Source organism: Hippocampus comes, unplaced genomic scaffold, assembly GCF_001891065.2.
Source record: "Hippocampus comes isolate QL1 unplaced genomic scaffold, H_comes_QL1_v1.1 scaffold51, whole genome shotgun sequence".
Lineage (NCBI taxonomy): Eukaryota > Metazoa > Chordata > Actinopteri > Syngnathiformes > Syngnathidae > Hippocampus > Hippocampus comes.
This window is the reverse complement of record NW_017805497.1, coordinates 1689248-1714897: the sequence shown is the minus strand read 5'-3', so window position 1 is coordinate 1714897 and position 25650 is coordinate 1689248. Positions and strand designations below refer to the sequence as shown.

At 39.9% G+C, this 25650-nt stretch overlaps 2 protein-coding genes across 6 annotated transcripts in view; both read left to right on the top strand.

Annotated features, from left to right (window-relative positions):
- Positions 1-13642, top strand: part of gne (glucosamine (UDP-N-acetyl)-2-epimerase/N-acetylmannosamine kinase) — a 21075-nt gene extending 7433 nt beyond the window's left edge. For 3 of the 4 annotated variants that reach the window (XM_019876558.1, XM_019876557.1, XM_019876556.1), the window contains exons 2-14: positions 3396-3464; positions 5559-5707; positions 6316-6562; positions 7289-7496; positions 7875-8027; positions 8504-8716; positions 8849-8936; positions 9798-10008; positions 10135-10264; positions 10369-10590; positions 11961-12143; positions 12595-12711; positions 12885-13642. In XM_019876558.1, coding sequence (XP_019732117.1) covers positions 3411-3464; positions 5559-5707; positions 6316-6562; positions 7289-7496; positions 7875-8027; positions 8504-8716; positions 8849-8936; positions 9798-10008; positions 10135-10264; positions 10369-10590; positions 11961-12143; positions 12595-12711; positions 12885-13120 — 2211 coding nt within the window. In that variant the 5' untranslated portion in view covers positions 3396-3410 and the 3' untranslated portion in view covers positions 13121-13642. Of the gene's footprint in view, positions 1-3395; positions 3465-3964; positions 4008-5558; positions 5708-6315; positions 6563-7288; positions 7497-7874; positions 8028-8503; positions 8717-8848; positions 8937-9797; positions 10009-10134; positions 10265-10368; positions 10591-11960; positions 12144-12594; positions 12712-12884 lie in introns of those variants that run through there. The other variant, XM_019876559.1, reaches the window with a different exon arrangement.
- Positions 13643-15256: 1614 nt separating this feature from the next.
- Positions 15257-24342, top strand: clta (clathrin, light chain A). Of its 2 annotated transcripts, XM_019876563.1 has the most exons (7): positions 15257-15537; positions 16325-16353; positions 16793-16910; positions 18280-18391; positions 20117-20170; positions 21908-21943; positions 23348-24342. In XM_019876563.1, exons 1-7 carry the CDS (start codon positions 15360-15362, stop codon positions 23517-23519), a joined length of 699 nt encoding a protein of 232 aa, XP_019732122.1. In that variant the 5' UTR covers positions 15257-15359; the 3' UTR covers positions 23520-24342. The 2 variants fall into 2 exon arrangements, with proteins under 2 accessions (XP_019732122.1, XP_019732123.1); XM_019876564.1 differs by lacking the exons at positions 20117-20170; positions 21908-21943 and having other exon boundaries at positions 15261-15537.
- The last annotated feature ends 1308 nt before the right edge of the window (positions 24343-25650 follow it).

Below are 25650 nucleotides of genomic sequence, written 5' to 3'. Positions count from 1 at the left end.
TGATGTCGTTATACGGTCGGCAAAATCCCGGCGGTGCGGAAAGCTAACAGCTACGTTAGCCAGGAACAGTGATCAAGGTTGCGTAGAATGACTCTCGTTCTCCCGAAACACCTCTTTCACAATAACCGAAGAACACGTCCGTTCGCGTTCAGGCCCCGTCAGAAAAGAGAGCGAGATAGGTTGCGCTGCAAGCTCTTGACGTCACGGAGGTGAAAAACGGTACCTCTCATTCGCTGACACCTAATTAGTATTCTGTGCCCTAATTCGCTTTTGCCACGGCAATAGTCGGTTCTGTTTAACACAATTTTAACGACGCCACTCTCTTAAACAACATAGATTATGTTTATGTATACATACATTTTTTAACTTCTGAATGAACCTACGATCTTTCAATTGATTATGTGTACTCCCCATTGCCTTATGCCATAGTCCGGGTTACATTTGCTTTTCTGAGTGTCATTGAAGTCATCGTTGATTTACGTTTTCGGGGGCGGTCACTCTCGAGCTGAAGGCACGGAGACCGAGAAGGAGAAGGACATGCCTGTACAGAAGTCGCTTGAGTTGTGTAAAATGTTTTAAAAAGAACCAACACGACAGCTCATTTGTTTTCTGTCGTTTTGCTCCGCTGCAGAAACTGCCGTGTGACCGCAAGTGGAGCTGCACCGAGGCTGTGCCGGTGCTGACACGCTCAGCGGCTTTGTACATGTGACCGCTCCACAAAATTTGCTCCGGTGTAAGCTATATCGCAACAAAATACATCGGTGCAGCACCGGCGCAAATGTGTGCCGTGTGAACACCCCTTAAAACAGGCTGGATAGGGGCTCTCGAGGACCACACTTGGGCACCTCTGCTTCATACTGTCATTATTGTGTTGCAACTTGATTTGCATTTATGCTTTTGTTATAGCGTAGGAAGGTCAAGTGTGTCCTTTGACAAATGAATAACAAATCAACAAAGCACACAGCAGATCATTTCCCCCCCAAAAGTCTTATGTCCCATATTTAGAAAATGAATGCCTGCTGCCATGTGATCTTACAACATGATTGTGTACTGTATTTGCATTTGAACTTCTTGACTAGCTTCTAGCATTTTACTCTTGCGGCATCAGTTCTAATGCACGCACACAAAAATGCGATCGACATTTGAGCACCCCTGTTCTAGAGGGAGGATGATGTCCTCATCAACTATTTAGATTAGATGAGTCTTTATTGCTCTAAGACTAAAGTCTGTAGAACTACATCTAGATTCCTAATGATTGTTCATACTGCCATATAATTAATTCAAAAATCAAATTGTAACTAAACAATCACACTGTAACATGAATGAATGTGTCTTTTATATTGATCAGATATGAAAAGATAAGAAAAGAAAACCTTTCGTCACTTAATCATTGACCTCACAATGGGATGCCCTCCTGTGTCCAAACACGCATGTTCCAAACCAACGAGCGCCAATGTCCGGTATTGCTCAGAAGTTCGCAGCAGGAAGATGGAAAGTAAACTCAGGCGTTACTGTTTTGTTCTGGCCAGTCTTATCGGGTGTCCTAGATCCGGTCCAACCTGTTCTGTTGTATAATAGTGGCCGAGGTTTGTTTTTGCAGAGTTGCTCACCATCCTGGACAATGGTTGAGTCATAGTCAGAGAGCTTTTAAGCATTATTAATTGCTCTATTCACCCTGCTGCCTTCAAAACAGCAGCGGTTAGGCCCCTACTGAAGAAGAGCAAATTAGATCTTAACAACCACTGACCAAGATCAATTCTAGCATTTTATTGTGAAAATTATATATTTTTGTTAGTGCACATTGCTTCCCATTAGTCTCACTTTCACAAAAAAAGTATTTAAAAAATCAAATAAAAAAGCAGGTTACTTTTAACCTACGGTAGCGCATGATCTGCGTCACTGGTAGTTGTTAGCAGTCAGCAGCCTGCAATTGCAGCTCGCGATCAGAGCTGTTGCAATATATCTTTTTTTAATTATCATTATTCTCATTCCAAGTTTGTTTGATCTGCTATTCTCCAATGGCGTTGACAAAGAATGGGAATCTGGAGTATCAGGAGAAACATTTTTAAACGGTTCACATAAGCCACAATAATGATGTTCTTGCACTTAAGACGCTGCAAAAGTGCGTCCCATGACTCCGCGTCAGGTTTCTAATAAGGCAGGCAATGATTTCCTTTTCGCAAACTCTTGTATCTACTTTTTTTCAGTTTCATTCATGTTTGGGGCCGTTTTGGCTATTGCTCCTTGTGGCATGCATGCGTGCTTGTGTGCGTTCGCATGGGTGAGTGCGCGGTAACTAGTGATAGGACATGATACCTCAAGGAGTGTATTGACCCACTTCACAAACTGTGTCAGCACTATATTGACACTGTGTTGGTCACCCAATAGTGACCCCTGCAGTAGTTATAAAATCATTGCAGGTAAAGAAATTCCTTGTTTGTGTAAATGCTAAACTGAGTTGGTATGTAAAATATAGCAAATTTGAGTTACAATTCAGATTTTTAACTTATGTAGAAAATTTTTGTTAAATCATGTGAAATAAAAGACAAAAGTGATTAGTTTATGATTTTTTTATTGAGGAACAAAAGTTTTTGGAGTGTCTGCTCCAAGGCGATTTCTCCTCTTAGACACCAGCTCCCCAGCCTCAGAAAATACTCTTTCACATGGTTCAGATGGCGATAGTGAGCAGAGAGTTTTAAATGAAAGTTGATGCAGATATGGATATGTTTTCTGGTTCAATTTCCAATATTGTAAAGGGTCTTGGTTTCTGGGTGTGTTAGCTTCTGACAGACAGCGTTGGACTTCAATTATGGAGGATCTCGCAATTATAAGATCAAATGAATAAAGCCAACTGTAAGGCTCTTTAACTGACTATCGTATGTATAACAGGTCATTCACTTGATAAACTGATAAAGTGGGTGCAATGCGCCACCATAAAAAAAAATTGTATATAACTGTAAACAATTCTCAAAGGAGAAAAAGATTTATCAAGATCAAAATTATTCCACACTGGGGAAAACATCTTAGAACAATCCATAATTTCGCAAAACTCCAGCCAACAAACCCACGACATGTTGAGACAGTTTGTGTCCTTATAAACACCCTTTGGCGCAGCACATTCAAACGATTCAGTTCCTGTATTTGGTCACGTGATTCTTTCTTAAAGCAATACACGTACAGATACGGGGTTTCATTCTTGAGCTCTCGGCACTGTGCTACTGCTAACGCACCAGTGTCGCTCGTCCCATCACTAGTGGTAACGGTCGATGGCGGGAGATTGGTTGATTGAAAAGTAGATCTTCGTCAAAAAAGGTTTTGGGCACCCCAGAAGGATCAGAGAATTGTTTTTGGAATGTGTATTGTGTGTGAAGTGACACCTTTGCGATTTCTTCTAGGAACTTTACTACAAGATGATGCAAAGCAAAGAAAAGATGAAAAGGGAAAAGATGGATCATCTGAATCAGGTGAATCAGATTATTTAAACAGCAAACTGCTTATTTTACACAATGCTCATATTTAATCAATGTGGTACCTCATCGTTAACAAGCAGGCCTGAGGATTTCACAGGAACAATCGTTACCGGGAGTGTGTCGTTTCCGTGGGATCATTTTTAGTAAAAAATACACGATTTTCGGTATGTAAAAATTTTTTACATACCGAAAATCGTTTCCCATAAAAATCACCGCGCACTAGTTGACTGTACACGATCGAATCTCTCCTGTGTGATCAACGCAGGGGGTGAGGTGGGGAGGGGGTGCGGGTGGGGTGAGAACAGAAAATTTTTGCTATTTTAGTCCGCGAGCTGAGATAGTGTGCTGGTGTCTCAGTGCGCCAACGGCGGATTGAGATGGCGGCGAAAAAAAACACCTTATGACGTTTCAGAAATGCGAATGCCAGTCGGATTTTTCATCCGAATCATCCGAAGAAAGGCGTATCACTAAGATCACGTGTGACGTACGCAAAAAAAAAACACGAAAGAGAGATTCGACGGAAGGCACGATTCCGAGGCAAGTATTGAAGTTGGTCATTAGATCTAAAGGCTATTCGCTTTAAAAATATTATGAAACAGTATTAGTTATTCTATAATTTACTAGTTGTAGACATGGTAACTTTATAAATAAAACATTCGTCACAAAGGTATAGTAATAACTGTCGGTAAGGCCTAACGTTGACATATGGTAGATTCTTTAGTCAATTTTTAATAGTAGATGACACAGTGCGTCGTCTTGGGGTTGCAAAGAGCACGTCAAGCCATGTCAATACGATATACAGTACAATACAATACAGCCTGATTTATATCGCGCTTTCACAACAGCTGCAGCTGTAACAAAGCGCTGAACAAAACAGTTAACATAAAGTAAATTAATAAACACAACATACACACACAACACGGACAGTTGTGCAATCCTAACCACATCTACCTCATATGCTTTGTTGTTTAAAACAGTTTGAAATGAAAGAGGAGCGACAAAGTGTCCTTTCACCTGTGGATCAGCGACGTCATGCTCAAAATGTGCACATATCGGCTGCAAGCTAAATTTGAAAGTCAACAAGAAGCTGTAGCATCCATTGACGAAAAAAAGAGATTGATTCACTTCTCCTGTCCCATGTAAATCCATTTCAGTTCCAAGCAGCGACTCTCAGTTCCAAATATGCATCGGCGCTCTGCGCCGACGCTCCTCTCTCTGGGCAAATGTAGAACCAAACAATATGACTATAAGATAATGATTCATCACAGGATTTTAATAATTCAATTCCTATTACATGATTTTGTATTAATAAAGGGGGTGAGTAGCCACTGATGTTTATTTACAGAAATAGCGCGCGCACACACACACACACACGCACGCACACACACGCACACACACACACACACACACACACACACACACGTATAATCATGTTAACAGTGTCCGGTTTACTTGTGGCCCGTGATATATAGCCAGGACTGAAGTATTGTGTTCACATCTGTGTTTCTGATGGCCATAGTATTTCACAGTAATTGATATATTAATGATTACTAGTAAATTAATCTTTGCAGCATGAGACTGGAAAAAAATACGCTGATAATGTGGTATGCCGTATTCGTGATGCCATGTGAATACATTAAAAGTGTTAACATATTTTGATCCATTTATTTTATTGAATAAACCTGGAGTACACAGCTGCTGATGTAATTATGTTCATTGTTAGTGCATAGTTTTCAAACATTTACCCTTTAAATTTTATACTTTTGAATATCAGAATTCTTGATAATGAATATCAGTCAAAATAGAAAAATTTGTTCCCATGGTGAATGTTTATGGAACCCAAAATTAAAGTTACCGTGGTTTCCCATTAGGTGATCCAACGGAACCAAAAAACGTTTTCTGTGAATTTCTGAAATCCTCTGGCCTGACAAGCATTGTTAAAACTAAATTAGGAGAACAGTCTTGCCATTTTGCCACTTTGACTCTGTTTCACGTACACTGTGTACCACAAGATGCTGCGACTCTCCAAATCACATTAGTACGTCAACTAATATGATGTGCGCGGCTGTCCCATTTGCATTGCTGTAGTGTAAGAAGAGGCTGAGGGTGTGTGTGGCGACATGCAACAGGGCTGACTACTCGAAACTGGCCCCGATCATGTTTGGGATCAAATCCCACCCTGATGACTTTGAGCTGGATGTAGTCGTGCTCGGTTCACATCTCATCGATGATTACGGGTAAGATACACACGCAACCTACCATATACACCTAAAATAAAGCTATGCGGTATATTTTCTTGTGCATTAACTACACAACAGACTGTAAAAGATATGTCACCGCTCACACCACCCCTTAAGAAGTACAGTGGACCCCTTCGAGTTGAGGGAGTAGGAACCGAGCCTAACTGCAAAAATCACATTTATGCCAACAATTGATGCTACTCTTAAAGTGATTATAATTTCCTGTACTAATACGAGTGCCTCCTGTGCTGTGCCTACGTATGATCCAGTAATTAGTTCGTATTTGACGCTGAATGGCTGTCGCCAATGTGACGTCGCAGAAGTAAAGATGATGATCTGACGGTCTTAAAATAGTGGTGAAGAACTATCATTTAGCATTGATGGAAGCGTGGTTAAAATAATGTGGCACGAAATGGGCAAAAAAAGTTTTCGCTCTTTTCCCGCATTACAGGAAATCACGAATGGGCGAGCTTTTATTTAAACCATGGAAGAAAGGTTCCAAACTAATCCACGACTAGGTGAATTCGTCATTGCCTAACCGCAAATATGCAAGGGTCCACTGACCACCACAGCCATTTAAACATTGTTTTCTGCCTGTGTCATAGGAACACTTTTCGTATGATTGAGCAGGATGACTTTGACATCAGCTCCAAACTGCACACAATTGTTCGAGGGGAGGATGAGGCAGCCATGGTGGAGAGTGTTGGGCTTGCTCTGGTCAAACTTCCAGATGTCCTACAAAGATTGCGCCCGGATCTTGTCATTATCCATGGAGATCGTTTTGATGCACTGGCTCTAGCAACTTCTGCTGCACTGATGAACATTAGGATACTTCACTTAGAGGGAGGAGAGGTGAGAAGGAAGTGAATGAATAACTAAGCGGACTTTTAATAAGCTAATGGTTGTCCAACTTCTTACCAAAAGAATTCCTTGCTTTCCAAGTACCACCATCATGAGTTACATTGAAATACAGTAGCGTAGTACGCTTAAGTGTGAATCAAAAAAATAGGCAGAGGTTTTATTCATAATTAATATTCTTGTCTGGAAGCAAAACATTGTAACATTATATTAAAGAATGGTTCTCAAACTTTAAGAATATGAAAACAGCTGTCTGTAATGAATGAATCAATCCAAATGTATTCACATATAAATGAATATAAAGATTCAAATTAAACTTTTAAACAAGCTGTATGTGCAGTTACAAATAAGTAAGAAATAAGTCATCCTTCTGCCAGCGCAGTTTCATCGACCATTGAGATTTGTTGTGATGCCCTGGCAATATTTCTGGCAGTGTTTCTAGCAACTTCCACATCACGGATGAATTAAAATACCTGACCTTGAGGGAGTTTCTTTTCATTTCACTGTTCAAAACTTAAGCATGCGAAATAATGCAAAACCCTTAAAACCTGCTATCTTAGGACATCAGTCATGAATAAAACTCACTTTTTGGGGTGAAGAACTGAATAAAATGAATATAATTTATTTTCACTTTTCTATAGAGTTACAATTAAGGTTTTAACATTTTGTTCCGGTGTCCATTGAACATGATGTGAAGTCTCGTCTTGGCTCACTTCCCAGGTGAGTGGCACAATTGACGACTCAATCCGCCACGCCATCAGTAAACTGGCCCATTATCATGCCTGCTGCACACGGAGGGCAGAGCAACACCTCATTTCCATGTGTGAGGACCACTCTCGAATCCTACTGGCTGGCTGTCCCTCCTATGACAAGCTGCTGTCACCTCATAACTCGGAAGTCTATTTGGATATCATCAAGAGCTGGTTGGGTATGTCAGACACTCTAGATATACTGTAACTGTCAGGGTTCCGACACAAGTTTTGAAAAGTATGGAATTTGATTTCTTAAATCTCAAGGAATAGAAAAATATGGAAAACATTTTATGGAAATATATTCATGTTTACAAGACTCCTACAAGAGCCTTGATCTCTTAAAAAAAAGAATTTAAAAAAGTGAATATCCATCCATCCTTTATCCAAACTGCTTATCATCACAAGAGATTGTTTTTCGTAAAAGTCTGGAAAAATAATCGAATTTTGAAATCTCATGTGTGTAGGAACCCTGAACTGTTGTAAGACAGCAGTAGAAAGTCACACACAAACCAAGTTAGGTCATTCTTGTTTTTTTTTTTTTTTACATTCTGCAGGAGACGACGTGAAGGATCATGACTACATTGTGGCTTTGCAGCACCCTGTCACCACTGATATTCAGCACTCTATCAAGATCTATGGACTCATGTTGGACGCACTTGTCTCCTTCAATAAAAAGACCCTCATCCTCTTTCCCAACATTGATGCCGGTTCGTATTGTAAGGTTATTGTGCATTATATTTTTTTGAGTATTTTTTTTTAACCTTTTAACAGTTTCATAAAACAAACATGTTTTATTATGTTTCACAACAAACGTGCCAAATCCCTTGTCAGGGCTTGAGAATCACTGACGTTTTCCTACACAAAACACTTTGAAACAGAGCTTGGTTTGTAGACTGGGGGCACAGGCATGCTGGAACAGTAAAGAACCGGAATTCCCTAAACACATTCCACACTATAGGAAGAAGTGAATTGTCCAGTCTGTCCGATATGCTGATATGGGTAGGACCAAGGGGTCTAGCTCAATCTTTTGATCATATATTTGATACATTTTGTGATACTGATGGCGGCGCGGGCACCCGCAGGCGCTCCTCTTGTTTTATGTTGTCTTGAGAGGGAAGAAATTCATACAGCACATTTGACAATAAAGTTGTACTTGACTTGACTTGACTCACCCTGTATACAGGAAGTAAGGAAATGGTGCGTGTCATGAGAAAAAAGAGCATTGAGACACATCCCAACTTCCGGGCAGTGAAGCACATTCCCTTTGAGCAGTTCATCCAACTGGTGTGCCACGCCGGCTGCATGATTGGAAACAGCAGCTGCGGTGTGCGAGAGGCCGGGGCCTTTGGCACACCGGTCGTCAACCTGGGAACAAGACAAACAGGCAGAGAGACAGGTGAGAACGCCTCGATGTGAATGTGGGTCTCTAGCGGCCCCTGCTGTCCATATTTTGCTGACCATATTTCTATTGGACGATCAAATGTTAATGGGTTGTTCGACTTCAAAATTTGAATTCCCCCTTTGCTAGGTGAAAATGTTCTACATGTGAGGGATGCTGACTCGCATAATAAGATCTACCATGCTCTGCAACTGCAGTTTGGAAAGCGATACCCCTGGTAAGACTACGTTTTTATTGAAAACAGCAGTCCCCTTTACGTGTTCGAGAATATGTATCATGCTTAGAACCCTAGACCACTTTACAGTCACATCTGGTATTAGTGCTGAGAGTTTAACTATATATCTTCCTCCACAGTACTGCAGCAATGATAAATGGTGACACTTTTATTAAATATTCTAATTGAACTTTGGTGACAGTGACAATCCGAAAGTCATCAAAAATCCTTTCAGCATCGGCAAACATGTTTATTATGATTTAAAAAAAACTCCAAATCCGGATTACAATTGCTGTATAGCAGCAATGTATCTATTTTAGTATGTCCGTTTTAGTATGTTCTAATTACTTGGATAGCTGCATTATTTGATGTTAAGCTTCACCCAATTGTTCCGCTGGCGCGCCTGCCAGTGAAACGCAATTTGCGGCAAAGAGTAAACCATAGGGGAAAAAAAACAATAATTGTTCATTCGTTGTATGGTCATATTTTTATTGTTTCATAAAACCCTTGCTTCTTTCGCTGGGTTCAACCTGTGGAAAAAATACACTAAAATTGCGCTATAAAGTTATAAAATCCCTCCTCAAATGAAGTCATTGATTTGCAAAACTGCTCCATAAAGAAATTTTTTTTCTTGTCGAGCCTTGATGTTTATGTACACAGATTGGTGTTATTATTATTTTTTTAATGACTAATGTTAAGAATATGCTAATTCAGTGTCAAAACTGCATAATAGGATTTGGAAACTTTAAGTTGATTTGAAACGAATGGCACACCCAGTATAAGGAAGACCAACCTCCATCAAGCGCTTCATTTCAAAGGCTTTGCATTCACTCAGTTTTCTTCTCAATGTTCCAACCTTTCCAGTTCTAAGATCTATGGTGATGGAAACGCCGTCCCTCGCATTGTCAAGTTCTTACAATCTATTGACCTGAATAAGCCCCTTCAGAAGACTTTCTGCTTCCCTTTGGTGAAAGACTCCATATCTCAAGACATTGATCACATCCTGGAGAAACAAAGTGCTTTGGCTGTGGACCTTGGTGGGACCAACCTCAGAGTAGCAATCGTCTGCTCCCAGGTGAGTTGCTCAGCCTCATCTTGAATAGACCCTTATTAGTTTTCATTGATTCTATTTCATGGAAATGATGAGAGTGAAACATTATTTTGCCTGTTCCCTTCTCTTTGTTCCCTTTGTCCAATCAAGGGAATTGTAGTGAAAAAATATACTCAACCGAATCCAAAGACCTTTGAGCCCAGGATGCAGCTCATATTGAAAATGTGTGAAAATGCCATGCAAGATGCAGTGTCTCTCAACTGTAGGATACTTGGTGTTGGTATGAAACTACAGTATACAGCACTATATGGAAAAAAAGAACAAACGAGTTTATGCTGTGGGAAAATAAAAACGACCTAATTCTGTCAAATGTTTCCATGACAGGAGTATCCACTGGCGGACGCGTAAATCCAGAAGAGGGTGTGGTACTGGACTCAACAAAGCTAATCCGGGAGTGGACGTCTGTGGATTTGAGGACACCCATCTCAGATGCCTTTCACCTACCCGTCTGGGTGGACAATGACGGTAACTGTGCAGCCTTAGCTGAGAGGAAGTTTGGTCATGGAAAAGGAGTGGAGAACTTTGTCACTGTGATCACAGGAACAGGTGAGTTGCCCTAGTGTTTACTCACTCATTTGTAAAGACTCAGAAGAGCTGCTTTAAAGCAGGTAAAATAGAAGAAGTTGAATAACTTCAGATTTTTTGTCGTTAGTCATCAGGTGATGAAGATAACAATGATGTAAAATAATGGATGACTTCATGAATCATTTTTGTCCGATGTCAACTCGCTGTGTGAGCCTTCAAACACACGCTTGGTCACTCACTCCCTGCCGTCCTCCATTGCAGAGGCCCCAACCCCCAAATAGTTCTTCCAATCACATTCGGACAGTTAGTTATCCAATCACATTCAGATGACTTTTGGGAATCGTAATCAGTCGGAATTTGTAAAACTCAGTCACCAGTTCATGTCACAACAGTTGCAGGGTTGCTTGGCGTTCCAGTATTTATTTATTGTATATAAAGTGGACCACCGCTATTCGCAGGTGATATGGACCAGGACAGCACGCGATTGGCGGTAGTCCGCATATAACTGACACTCATTGAAATGCATTGGAATTTTTTTTATTTTATTTTATTTTTTTTAACCCATTAAGTCTTCAAAAATGCTGATAAATTCCCCATACTGTATGCATTTTCTACAAAAAAAAACAAACAAACGGGGGGTTGTTTGCCACCAAAACACACAAAAAAATAGATCTATGTGTCTCTCTACTTAGCGACATACTGTACCTACTTTTTCATTTGAGAGCAGTTTTGCTAATTAGTGATTTCATTTGAGGAGCAACATTCAAATTTGGTGGAGCAATTTTTGCAAGTTATTCTCATGGACCTGAAGCAAGGGTTTCAAAAACTACGGGGGAGTTGAATGTAGGGTTGCAGCTATTGAATACGTTAGTCTTCCAAGGATCCGAATGAAAAGTAATTAAATCGAATTATCAAATGTTAAGATAAACTATATTTTTGCTTGATTAAAGAACAGTTATGAATGTAACAGAAAAAAATAACAAATTACACTTAATAACAAATGACCAATTGTTTTCCTTTTTTATAGCGTTGCACAATATATATTTTTTAACGCCAATACTGATGAATTCCTGTTTCTCACCGCTAATACCGATAATAGATAACTTAATATTCATTTAAAAAATGAGTTAGGTATAGTTAACTGCATGAAACAAACACTCAGATTTATCCAAACCAAATATGACACTAAAATAACAAAAATCCAAAACCGATCTGTTTCTTGAATGGCACCTTTATGTTTTTCAATGAAATACTGCTTATTATACGTTATTACACACACACACACACACACACACACACACACGTGTAGTTATGTTACTTAATTGTTGAAACTGCATTGACACAGTAAATGTAGTTTAATCCTACTCATTTGCAATTTTGTACTGTGCAAGGCATTGGAGGAGGGATTATCCAGCACAACGAGCTGATCCATGGCAGCACTTTTTGCGGTGCCGAACTGGGTCACATCATGGTGTCATTAGATGGCCCTGAGTGTTCGTGTGGAAGCCAAGGATGCATCGAGGCTTATGCTTCTGGACTGGCCCTGCAGAGAGAGGCCAAGAAAATGAATGATGGTGGGTGAATGTTTGACTCTTAACTCATTGTTGAATGTGGTGAGGCTTCCTAAATGTTCAGCATTTGCCCATTTGCAATTTTGCGAAAAAAGTGAAAGTGCAGACCTTCAACAAGACTTGCGTTCTTCATCATTTGCAAAGTCAGCGAGTGAACAGCTGCAACCTGGAATCTTAATAACTAAAAGTTTCTTCCATGTCTCCCTTCCTTGTGACTTCAAGGTAGCAAAATGGAATAAGATCTTACATCAACATAAATAACATGTTGACAGAAATTTGACAGCGTCAAAATCTTAAAAAGTTAAAGTACATTTTTTTTTCCTCGTTGTATTTTAATTGCTTCCAAATGGAGGTCATATTTGGGTGGAATTTGGCATGACATTACACCCATACATACAAATAAGAACCTAATTCAGCAAGATTAAAATCTGCGAACTACTGTTATGTTTTTCAGATGAACTGCTTAAAGGGGAAGGGTTGACGACGAAGCTCTCTGAGCCCATCACTGCTGCTCACCTCATCAACGCAGCAAGACTGGGGAACGCCAAAGCTGTCGCTGTTCTCAACAAGGGTCAGTACCTAAATGAGCACATAATACACATGAGAAAAAAACTGCAATGGTTTCCTGATTTACAAAGTAATCTCATTATAGCCATCAGTTGTTGTGGGATAGGAGTGTGTGTGTTGTAAGCAAAGTTAATATCCATTCCTCAAAATGAGTTGTTTTTTTCTCTTTCTCTGTAGCCTCCACGGCACTGGGTGTGGGCATTATCAACATCCTTCATACACTCAACCCCTCACTTGTGATCCTATCCGGTGTCTTAGCCTCGATCTACGAAGAACCAGTGAAGCACCTCATTGCTAGTAGAGCTCTCTTACCGGCTCAGAGCACCAAGGTGGTCACGTCAGACTTGGAAGAACCCGCTTTACTAGGAGCTGCGAGCATGGTGTTAGACTATGCTACAAGAAGGACTTATTAAAAGGATTTGCAGTCCTTGTCTCTTGATTTACTAACATTCTAAAGTTGTTCCCAGGATATGTTAATATTTCCACATTTAGTTTATTTAATTGAAAAATGTATTTACTTTTTGGCATATGATGTGTTTATCAAAGTGGAAAAAAATTTCCACTTGTTGACAATTCATCCATTCCAAACTAATGTTTAGCCGGATTCCTGCGTGGATAATCCATTGTGTATTCTTCAATCAGATCAAATCTTATTAGATTTCCCTGGTTTAAAAAAAAAAAGCAGTTAAAAAAATGTTATATATATATACACACACACACACACACACACACTCTATATATACATACACACACATACGGGCACAGGATAACCGCCTACTTATTTTTCAATATTTTTGGGGGACGGGGGGAGGAATAACGATTTTGCGAACACACCGGTATTTTTTTTTATTGCGTGTCTTTCATTTCGCTTATTTGTTAACCCATCAGTTTTTGTTCCAATTTTAATGAAATAAAAATACCAATATGTGTTCTAATTTTTTTTCTTGACTTCCAAAAATATTGAAAAATGACTTTGACAATAATGCTATAGTAATGCTAGTTATAGCATGAAAACATACACCAAGCGTGAATTGGCTAGGTATGTAAAAGAATTAATGCATTAGAAAAACGTGTTTTTCTCATGACCAAATTTTTAGCTGTTTCTCCATTGCTTCTTATTTCACCTTTCTACAAATGTTCATCTTCTACTGAGATGATAACGATATAAAATCATATAGTTTCATTCCATGTATACTTAGCAATCATTCTTTGAAGACTTGGAAATACAGATAGATATCCTAGTTGGTGGTCTCAAAGGCTTCAGTGATCCATCCATGCATTCTCTAACCCGTTTAACCTCACAAGGTGCGCCGGCGTGCTGGAGTCTACCTCAGCTGTCTTCGAGCAGTAGGCAGGGACACCCTGAACTAGTTGCCAGCCAATCGCAGGGATTCAGTGATAATTAGCCTAAAATTTTAATAAATTAATTCATAAATTATTTGCTCAACACTGTTGTGACTGAAACTTAATACTTTTGTTGCTATGATGGAAATGGCTGCAGTGGTACACATTGTATGTATTATTCATTATAATCGACATCCAATGTGCTTCCATTTTTGTGTGTGTTTGTGTGTTTTTTCTTGGCTTATGGTCCAAGTGAATACACAATGAATGTTACATTTAAAGTGCTTACCTTCTACCTTCAATGTAGCAATTTAATAATGTTGCTGCAATCACACAATTTTATTAGTATGGAGCTCATGAACCACACTGTCAAGGACTAGGACACTTCACGAAAGCAGAACTGGGCGTTGGAATCAACATTTTTGGCCATTGTACTACCTCTGCAATGTCCTGTTTTACACAATAACATATACTGTATACTTAAATAAAGAGAATATTTGTCAGGTCTGTCGTGATTGACCTTTATTGTTTTTCTCCTTGATAATCTGGAAACACATTTTGTAACATGATCATCTCATTTGCAGACAAGTTGAAAAAGAAACTCGGTACTTGAGTCATGCGGTGCCTTCCACCTGAACAATAAGACACTGTCGGGGCAGTTAAATATTTAACCACTGACTTTATTCTTGGGCTCGAGCTAATTGTTTATTGTTTCTGTGGCTTTTAACCTCGAGTATTAAGAATGGGCTAAATCTGCAAAATTGAATGTGAGTTCCAGTTTGACATGCCAATCTGCGGGGGCATTTGTATGCAGTAGGTTTAAATGTAATTAAAGTAGGAAGTAACGCATGAATTATTAACTTTATAATGAATAAACGTTTTATAAAATATTTTCTATTACAGATTTCATAGAAACGGGCGTGTGGTTGGGCACAAATAATAATTTGGCTAAATAATAGTGGAACTGATGATTATATACTTCCTGGATTTGATCGTACAAGTATTGAAGAATGTGTTTTTATTTTTTCATTGAAGTTGTGACAGCACGTACAGGTCACGAGCGTTGTATCGGGGTGGGCATTCGTATTTGATTGGAGACTGTTGAAGGCAGGGCTTTTTCAATTGGTTCTTGATCCAATCAATCATTTTTCATGGCTTTTCATTTGCTACCAGTCCGTTTCCGTTTTTTTTTTTTTTTTAATAAGCTCCGTTTTTTTCTTGTGTGTCTTTCTCTTTCAGCTAACCGCTCTTTGACCACTATCTACACTTGCCGAAGATTTCTACATTTCCGCCAGATAAAAAGACAATATGGATGATTTTGACATGCTCAATGCACCCGCTGCTGGAAACGGCGTCGGCTCAGAGGAGGACCCTGCTGCGGCGTTTTTGGCCCAACAGGAGAGCGAAATCGCGGGGATTGAAAACGACGAAGGCTTCAGCATCTTAGACGGTGGAGATGTCCCTTCGTCACTGGGAGATTTTAACGGTGGGTGACCGCTGCAGTCAGTTGAGGATACTTTGCTCTCACATCCTTGATAACATTTGATCAGTTGTTTTCTTGCAGTCAGACATTAGCATAGATCCGAACTTATTTTTAGTCTAGATTTTGTTTATCCCGGTCACAGCTAGCTGTGCTAAGCTAACCTGACCCCTGACAACACACTACTGTAACATAAGAAGAAGAAGAAGAAGAATACAGTACAATCATATACACAAAACACTGCGAAAGAGAGAAACGTTAATCATGACTGACGTTTGAATGGCATCGTGTAATATTGAATGTCATGAATGAAAGAATGAATGAAGCTGTGTGACTTCAGGGTTTGCTTGCCAACAAGAGGACGACGATGTCGCCTCGACATGAACGTCCCAGTGGCTATACTAAATAAAGAAATATTTACTAAAAAAGGCGTGTTTTTTTTTTAGATTTTCCAAAATGTATTATCGTGGAAAAATGCCACGTAATCCTTAAATCTGCCCGTCAAAGTTTGCTAAATGTTCTTAGGTCAATGTTGACGAATTTGTAGCTTTAGTCTGCTTTCACGGTCCCTAAATGTCATGTTATATGTATTGTCGTTGAACCTTGAGCCCTAACGGTCATATTAGTGAAAGCCTTACATTTAATTGTAGTGGCCCTGGCCAAGGTCTTCAGTTTTTTTCCCCTCATCATTGAACTTTGTACTTAACTGATCATATTTCTGCAGACGTGATCTAGGTTTTAAAGAACACTGTCTGCTTGAATTCTAACGCAACCTTTCTCGCTGTCTTTGTAGATGGTGCTGTCAATGGAGAGTTCCATGGGGTAATTAGTCTTTATATTATTTTCAGATTATCACACGTACGGCTTTTTTTTAATTCTTGATTCTTAGTTTGCAACGACAGATCAGCAAAGATTTACTTTCACTCTCATAAGGTAAAACTTATACTGCTGTATGTACTTTCAGAAACTTTGTTTTAAATCATCTTGCTGCTAGAACCTTCCCGATTTCCCTTTCCTGTGCTGTCATTGCAACATTGCTGCCTTTTGCACTGTCAGGACTTCCTTTGGCCTGTAAGAGAAGAACAAGAAATGGCATGGATATTGTTTTTAGAGAAAGCCAACAGCGTACATTTTGAAAAATGCACTGATGCAAAGGGACAAAAACTGCAAGAATGAACTCTGCCACTCTGAGGTGATAGTTTGAGCGATCAGAACTGTAAGAGATACCGGTTATCACTCCGATGTCTGTAATGTTTCGTAGGAAAGCAACGGCCCATCCGATGCCTATGCAGCAATTTCCAACGCAGATCGCCTGCAGGCAGAACCTGAAAGTCTTCGCAAATGGAGGGAGGAACAAAGAGAGAGACTGGAGATGCTTGGTAAGCACAGAAGAAGAGCAGCTCAATTACATTACATGGTGTGAGTTCCAGCCCAGGTGTGTGTAATTCAGTGGAACACTTAACAAAACAGCAACAAGGGACACTTTATCCTCAATGACAACTTGTCAGTTTTTGCACTAAAGAAGACCAAATTATTGCATTTAACCCTTTCAGGGACAGCGGTTACTACAGTGGACAGCTTGTCATGTATTCAGGTTACAGGGTGCACGAAAGGGTGAATCAACTGAAACCGAATTTTGATCTGTGTTGAACTATTGAATGGGAAATAAATAGTTGGGGCAGACAAAAGTTTAGCCAAAGACTGATTTGCGTGCAAGGTATGTATGCATCTCTGTCAGTAACCCGATTAAGGTGTGCTAAATGTACTCAGTTGCCACTTTTCCACTAACCCGGTTCCATATGGAGCCTTGCTTGGCTCAGAGTGGTCGCTTTTCTTTTAGACTTTTTTGGGGGCCAAGCGGGTACAATGTAGCTGCTTTTCAGAACCATCTTGGAGGTGGTTCTGAAGAGCAGGCCGTCTGGTGCCGAGTGGGGCTGTGTCCTCACTGTCATCTGATTGACTCACAACGATGCAGCAAGGAACTCCGCTGCTCACACCCATTTCCTAGTTTTTTGAGGAACTAATTAATAAGCCCTCACGTCCATTGAGGGCTATTGGAGCAGCCTAAGTGGCTGTAAGAGGGACTTGACCGGAAGAGAGAGCAAAACACCGGGCAATGGCTTGGACAAAAATGATTATTAAAATATTGATTAATTTTGAGTGGGACTAGTGTTAGTATACATCAACCTTGAAAAACGTATTTGTAGATCACTGTAAGCAGGAAAAACGTATTTGTAGATCACTGTAAGCAGGCCAGGTTTCCAGATGCTTCATGAGCTGACAAAACAGCTGTGTACCATATTGACCATGCTCAGCAGCTTCAAATCTTTTGAGTCCTACCATGTACCGGTAATGGTATTGCACCCGGATTACAGGTTTTCATCGACTGGATCTCTTGTTCATGGCTCCAATCTTCCCATCATGTACCTTGTCCATGAAGGTCCCCATATCACTAGGTTCCTCCTCAGGGAAGGGATGTCTCGTAATTTGCTAATAATGTGGCAGCATTGACAAGATGGTCCGCACAGATTGCTTTGTCAAGAACCAGTCCATTCGGGACATTGTTGGCACTGAATAGGTCAGATAGGTGGATTACCTCCTCTTATTCCAGAATCCTCTGTTATATGACCCGAGGAGTCAAAGTCGGACTGAAGCAAGTGAAATCCTTCCAAACGTTGCAGATTTTTTAAGAGTCTGGTAAAATCTCCTTTCTAAATCTGATCTCTTTGCGCTTACCTCCCTGGCCAGATGATAATTCTCGCAAGCAAGAGACTGAGTGGAAGACCAAGGCCAAGGTGGAACTTGAGGAGTGGCATGCCAGGCAAAACGAGCAACTGGAGAAAACCAAAGCTAATAACAGGTATAAAGATTGCTTCCATCTCGAGTGAACTTGTTGGAAATAATATAACTTCTCTGTCAACAATAAAACCACAGGTTAAAATGTTAATTTAAATATGACTCGGGCAGGAAACATTAGTTTGCTGATTACCAATCTGTCCTTGTTTTTTTTTCTCTAGCACATCAAATCAGGTTTTCAAAATAATAATATAAGAATCATGTAATATTGTAAATATGTTTAGTCATATTTATAAAACGCAAATGTAGAAAACCAAAGTAGTATGTAAAACATCTCGTTAATATCCCAATACACACAGATGTACACTGTATGTACAGTAATGTGTAAGAGATATATATAAGGGCAACTCTTCACCTTTGTAAATGTAAGAAGTGTTGGCGTACAGTTAATGTGTGGTCCTTAGTTGAAAGCAGTTAATTTATTAAGGGTAATGCAGCGTTGCCTTAATATTTGAATGCATTATGTATTGCAAGTAGATCTCTCTTACCGAAATAATGGAGTCTTCTCTTCAAAAACAAGACTCCGGTATTTCTTTTTGTCTTGAGTGATAAATGAGTGCAGTTGAGACCTCCCACCGCTAGATAGCGCCAGTACACTTCACAACATCCCTTCACGTTCGTGTCCTTGCAGTGGAAGGATGATGTCAGTTGGTGGCAGTAAAGTGCCATTAAGATGCGTTGCCAAATGCCATTTCACGCCACAGAAAAAGGTGTGGAAGGGCAAGCCATTAGGTAGAGGTGTGTTCTGTGCTCACTTTTTCCATGCTTGTCGGTTTTTGGAGAGCAAATGTTATTACTGTATTTTTATACAGGACAATACTAGTGAGTGCAATCATTTTTATGGGGTGGGGGGGAAGTAAAAAAAAAAAAAACTTACAAAGTATTTAATTGCCTTTCTATTTCTATCCATGGGGAAAGATGATTTGTGGTCCAAGGGTTTGAAGATACAAGTCTGGTCACAGAACAAATGAAGCTCTCATCTGAAGGCACCATTGCAATGGAATGAATTTGAAATTATAATGGGTATTATATAAAATGTTGTGTGTGTGTGTGTGTGTGTGTGTGTGTGTGTGTGTGTGTGTCTGTGTATCAATGTCCAGAGCACAGTCCCGCTGGAATGTAAAAAACGCGGAAATCCAGATAAATTGTTCGGGAAGTTTCTTGGTAGGCAGCTACGTAATTTTGTAACATTAGACATTGTATATCATTTTGGAATTCAAGTTTTTTTTCTGTTTGTTTTTTTTTTATAAATACAAACGCTAGGTTTTGGTGAATGTCTATAGTATGTGAATTTTTTTATTTATCGTGGGATGATCTTGGATCACTTTTGGGAGGAAAGAAATTGCATGTTTTTCATTGGAAATAATGGTTAATGTTGATTAATTTATTGCTTTCTTGCTTGTTTGAAAGAAATCACATGGAAAGAGGAATTTAATATCATTTGCATATGAAATTGCAATCACAATGTTAAAGGGAAGGGGGGATTTCTAAATTGCTCAGCAGGAGACCATTTTGACCGAACAACCTAATTAACCACATGACATTTCTGACCAATAAAACTGAGCGTCTTGTGTCCCGAGTTCTGGTCTAACCAACATGCCAGATTTTGATTGTCCTGTTGTACTATAACTCTTGTTTCCATCCTCTTCTCTATTTCCCCTGCTCTCTCTTTTTCTCTTTTCTCTTTTGCCCTCTTGCTGCTTTGTCACGCGGGCGGATGTTTGTCCAGGGTGCTCGATGAAGACTTCTACAAGCAGCCCTTCTCTGAGCTCATTGGTTATGTGTATGTTGCTTCAACTAACATCCTCTGTTCTCATTTTATGCCTTTTTTTTTTCTTTCCATTTTCACCCACATGGCATCATACTCATCTCATTAGATAGGACATTGTAGTTTGCCATCAGTCTGTATCCCATCCATCATAGCCCAGGAGCATCGCTCATGTCAAGATTGTACGTTGCGACCGATTCTATCGGCATGTCACACATGAGAGGAATGCAACTGCATGTTGCAACTCAAGTTCACATTGCCTGCCGCATCTGTGAAGTCTTTCTTTTTTTTTGATCCTCTCTCTCTCATTGTGTAATTGTGTGTATGCTCGTTGTTACTCATTTAAAAAAAAAAAAAATGACTTGGTGGCGCTCATGTTATTTTTTTTAACTTAGGAATTGAATTGGTCCCAAATGAAATAGGATGTTTTGAAGCAGTCGTGTTACAATACATTAGAATTATTTATCGGTATTCTTGAAATTTTTTTTTCTTTGCTTGGGTTGAACCGTCATTGCATCCCCCCCCCCCACCTCCCGCCCCCTCCCAAATTTGGAGAGACACAAAAACAAATCAATAGTTGGGGTGTAAGAATAACGGTTTGAACCAGAACATAGTTTTTGATTCAACAGATGTGAGTGCATCGATTCAAACCAGATCAAGTCATTGCACTTTCAAATATGAGATATCCAAGGAGGAAATGCCACATTTACAGAACTAACAGTTTCACTCAAATATATGTGAAATGAATTAATTGCAATCACCTCCAATGGTTGACGCCATCGTTTCCACATGGCCATACAAACTTCATCAATGTTCAAACTTAGTTGCTTACCAAAGCAACAGCACCGATTGGGTCGGTGCTGTTGTCTCTCCGATTAATCAGTGTTGACGTCCTCCTCGCTGTAAAATGATTTTATGATTCGTTTACAGTGGAGCGCAAGCGACGCAGGTTCATTTTTCAGTCTACCTTTGTGATATTTCTCCGCTTTTCTCGGGCGCCCTGTGCGGAAATATGTTAATTATATGTTCGGAGAATATGAGGAGCGTTCTTTCACGTATTCACAACTGCTTCAAACAGGACATGCCAGCCAGTCTTTCGACCTGTGCAGCCTTTGCTTTTACTATCTGATGGCTTCAGTGCTCTTTAGCCTGCGTTTGGGTGTGCATCCTTATCTTTTTAACTAATCCAGCACTGTCATTATTTTAAGTATAATTGACTAGATTTTTTTTTTTTTTTTTTATCGCAGTGTAGTTTTTTTGTGTGTGTGTGTGTGTGTGGGTTTAAACCTACTGGAATTATTACGCATACCTCAATGCAGTGTACAGGGTAAGTGCACAGAATTTCCTGTCTGCGATTGGAACTAGTAGCAAATTGAGATCAAGCATCCACCTAATTTGTTTTTAAGTAGCGTAAAGTAGTTCTGCTCATTGTTTTGCTTTGACCAGTCTTTTGAATCGAGTCCCCTTGATCATGAAGACGACAGTATCCTTGTGGAGCAAACAAATGGCAAGCGTGAGCTTTCCGGTATGCAAAGTGAAGGCTGCTCACTGATCATGCTGTAACTTTAGAACGGCTGGAAATAAATCAAGACAGACAGAAATAAATAACTCATCTTTTGCATGTCATCTTAAAACATCTGCAGAGCTCAAATTTAAGTTGTCTTTCATTTTCACCCCCCCCCCTTGTCTCTTCTCAATTCTGACCTGTGAAACTATTTCTTCCTCCTTTCTTTTTCCTCTGCACCTTGAAAGCACACACATTAACCATCCTTGCTACCGCCTAGACCAGTTAAGTAACGAAACACCCAAATGTCCATTTAAATTCATCTTGCTTTTGTGGTGGGTTTTGACAACGTTTTGTGTCTTAGCTCCGTATGCAGTCGAAACCCAGCTTAGTTGAACAGTCGTATGGATTGCCTCTTTTTGTGACATGCATCGTGTTCGTTGTGACGGTGACGTTTGATTTGCTCCTCGTCTCCCAGTTTTGCTTTGTGTCATTTGTGTTGTGGCTACAAGTTGTTTTGTTTTAGTCATTGTTAGCTCTCAGTGATGGGAGTGCCGTCTGTAGAACTAGCTCAGTAGCATGCAGCCACAGAATGGATTGAAACACTACAATAGCGGTCCACACGCACAAGTTGCCCCGTTTTCTTGGTGGTTTTTCCTTCAGTTTTTAAGGCAAACCTTTCTTTGACAAATACAGGTAACTGCACTGTTATTTTAAGGGAGTAGATTGGGGTCCATTCAAGTTGTTCTGTCTTCCCTTTGTGTTTTGTTCTCGGGTGGCCTCTGCTGAACCAGTTGACGCTTGGTGCGTTTCCATGACAGCACAGTAAATGAAGCTCTTGGCTCAGACTGAAATTGGATTTAAAGATGCATGTGAACACCAATGAAAACAAATGACTCCTAGCTATGACAATGCCATTTCAAGTTAAGCTACTGCGCCAATTAGCAACGATATGTAACGTGCTGCACAGATCTTCCACCTCGGTTGTCGTTTTGAAGTAAGCTACAAGAAGTCAGTATATGACTGAGTGTCATTTCCCAAGGAAAAAAAAAAAGAAGCTTTTTAAATTTATATCATTCTAATTCACCAGACCTGACATGTATGGGAGCGTGTCAAGAACTGCATATCGTCAGTCCTGTCCCAAAGTTGATTGGCATTGTCATGTTGCAGTGTTTGTCAAAGGCTGTCACAGCAATTGTTTCGTTTTTATAGTCGTGATATGGTACTTGCACAAGAACACATTGAGGCAGATTTCTTTCTTTTCTTTTTTTTTCCATCACGGAAATACCTGATGGGAATGTGTAATGTTCTTTGTTTGCTATGCCCTTCGTGTCTATTCCAATAAAAACAATGTGTCAGGTTTGTTTTTATTTCAAACAACAAACTAGTTTGGGTACATACTTTAGTTGACACGCAAAGAAAGTGAGCTGCATGTAAAGGGACCTGCTGAGCCCAACTCCAAACCTCCACTCTCCACTTGTTGAATTGTCTCATCCTGGTTCTTAAATTAAAAGCAGCGCTGCATTTAATCTCTCCAGAAAATGAATAGCCACATTCCCATTAGGACTTGGGCTCCCCTGGTTTTCAGCAGAGGAATAACTCAGAGCCGTTTGATATAATGTTGTTCATCTGTACATCACCTCTACCGCCTTTGACAAGTTTCTGTCGTCCCTCCCTGTCGGGTACAGGGCGGCCGAGGAGGCCATGATTTCAGACATGGACGAGAACAACCCAGGCACCGAATGGGAGCGGGTGGCTCGCCTGTGCGACTTCAACCCAAAGTCCAGCAAGCAGGCCAAAGACGTGTCCCGCATGCGCTCCGTCCTCATCTCCCTGAAGCAGTCTCCGCTTGTCCGCTAGGGTGCGCGCCGTATCATTCGCTATCACCGTCAATGCAAACGCAACCAACAGCCGATGACCCACACCTGTACTTGGAAGAAAAGGTGGCATATTCCCCTTCTCTCGATACCTATTTACCACACTCGCAGCTCGTTTTCTCTCTCGTGGAAGCGGCTAGCCTGCGATCAAAAAAACCACAACAGAGTATTCTTCTCCTGACGGGCCTTTGGAACATCAAATCACTGTTTTGTCACTGATTATTATTATTTTTTTTTTTTTCAACGATATGTTCTCCGACCAAATACAAATCCTTGTTTGGGTCCACAAAGCCAGCAGATGATACCGGCCCCATCAAAACATGCTGTAGCCCCTCAAACTCTTGTAAGATTTGACTGATAGTTTCTTTTTTTTATGTCACATAGTGTCACAGAGTGTGAGTTACCCATACATAAAATTCCTCCGAATTCCTGTTTCTATTTAAGGACCAAATTTAAAAAAACAAACAAAAAAAAAAAAAAACAAGAATCCAGTAAGTGTGTTTTGAAGTGTCAGTGTAGTGGCGTATTGTGTTCAATCTATGCATCTCCTTGTGAAAAGCGCCTCCTCTGTCTGGAATAGTCCAGTCCATTACAATTCTAACATGTTGACAGCTCAGTGTGTGTGTGTACGTACTCTATGTGCACCTATGTACATATACAGAAGGCAATATATATACAGAATATAAAACCTATATGTTCTACAATCTGACAGTTGTGGTTTTAAAGAGAGCTAAGTATTAGTCAAATGTTTGACCATGCATGTCCATTGCCCACTCGTTTCAAAATCAGTAAACAGTCAATCAAAACCGTTGTCCTGTTTTGTTTTGTTTTTCCTCTCATTTGATCTGTTGAGGTTTCCTCCTACCTTATTATCTTAAAAGTTGTTCAAGGACAAAACCTGTGTGACTAGCACATCAGGTTATTCTGTGAAAGTTTGAAGTTATTCAGGTAGGTATTTTCTTCTTTTCAGTTTGTGAAATGCCTGCAGCAAGTAGTGTTCTGGCTTGCACGTCTACCTCACAGTTTGGGCTTCAATTCTCGGCTTCGGCCTGCGGCGGTAGCGTTTGTACATTCCCCCATGTCTGTGTGGATTTTCTACAGGTACTCCGATTTTCTCCCACAAAAACGTACGTTATGTTCACTGAAGCCTCGAAATTGGCCATCGATGTACATGAGTGTCTCCATTCACAAAGCATCAGCCTATGTCAACACTGACGACTCCAGGAAGTACCAAATTGGATCAGATTAAAACATTTTTGGAATTACAAATTTACTATGTCCAAAATATATATATATATATATATATATATATATTTTTTTTTTAACAAGTTGAAGCAACAACATTCTCATCAGTTGCATTTAGAAAATCAGATGAGAGGGGCTCCAACTCACCCAGACTCCCATTCAAACAAGCACTATAAATGAACCGCTGGCACCGTGCTGCTTGTGATTAAGCCACCCGCATGTGCGTAGCGGGGCCCCATGCCAGCTGTGAGTGGCCCTATTCATGCAGATCCAATTAAACCAACAGATATATTAGAGATAGAGATATACTGTATATTTACAACTTTATCTAGAATCGTAACGTACGTCTTGTGTTCTGTATTCCTCTAATTGAGAAAGAAATCATCAGCATGTGTCCACAAAGTAAGAATTCAAAAGATAAAGATAGATTTGACGTGGCTACTGTTAATGCCATTTTTTTCATTTGTAATAAATCATGACAACACATGGTCGAAAAATAGCAGGAGTTATCCTTATTTTTCAACTTGCCATGTTCTAATTACCAACCCATCTCATTATCAGCCCAATTTTCGAAACTTCTAAAAATATTTTTCATGGCATGCTTGGATTCATTTCTGACAAAGTGAGCCAGCAGAGGTTCGTGGGCAACCGATCAGCCATGCCAGATTTGCCCTCGTTACAAAATTAAAGCCCTGTGACTTTATTTTCTGTTGAAAAATCAGAGACGCGCTTTTCAAAAGAGCCTTTGAATCACTCTGTTTCGATTATCAAAGAAATGACACATTTTGAAATAACAATTTATGTTTCCTTTACATAAAAGAAATTCTCACACTCATCAAAGTTCAGGTCCGTACTTTGCACTCCTTGAC

Coding starts and splice junctions, on each gene's coding strand:
- clta (XM_019876563.1), top strand. CDS start 15,360: ATGGATGATTTTGACATGCTCAATGCACCCGCTGCTGGAAACGGCGTC. Junction 16,354..16,792: donor TCAATGGAGAGTTCCATGGG/GTAATTAGTCTT, acceptor AATGTTTCGTAG/GAAAGCAACGGCCCATCCGA. Junction 16,911..18,279: donor AGAGAGACTGGAGATGCTTG/GTAAGCACAGAA, acceptor CTCCCTGGCCAG/ATGATAATTCTCGCAAGCAA.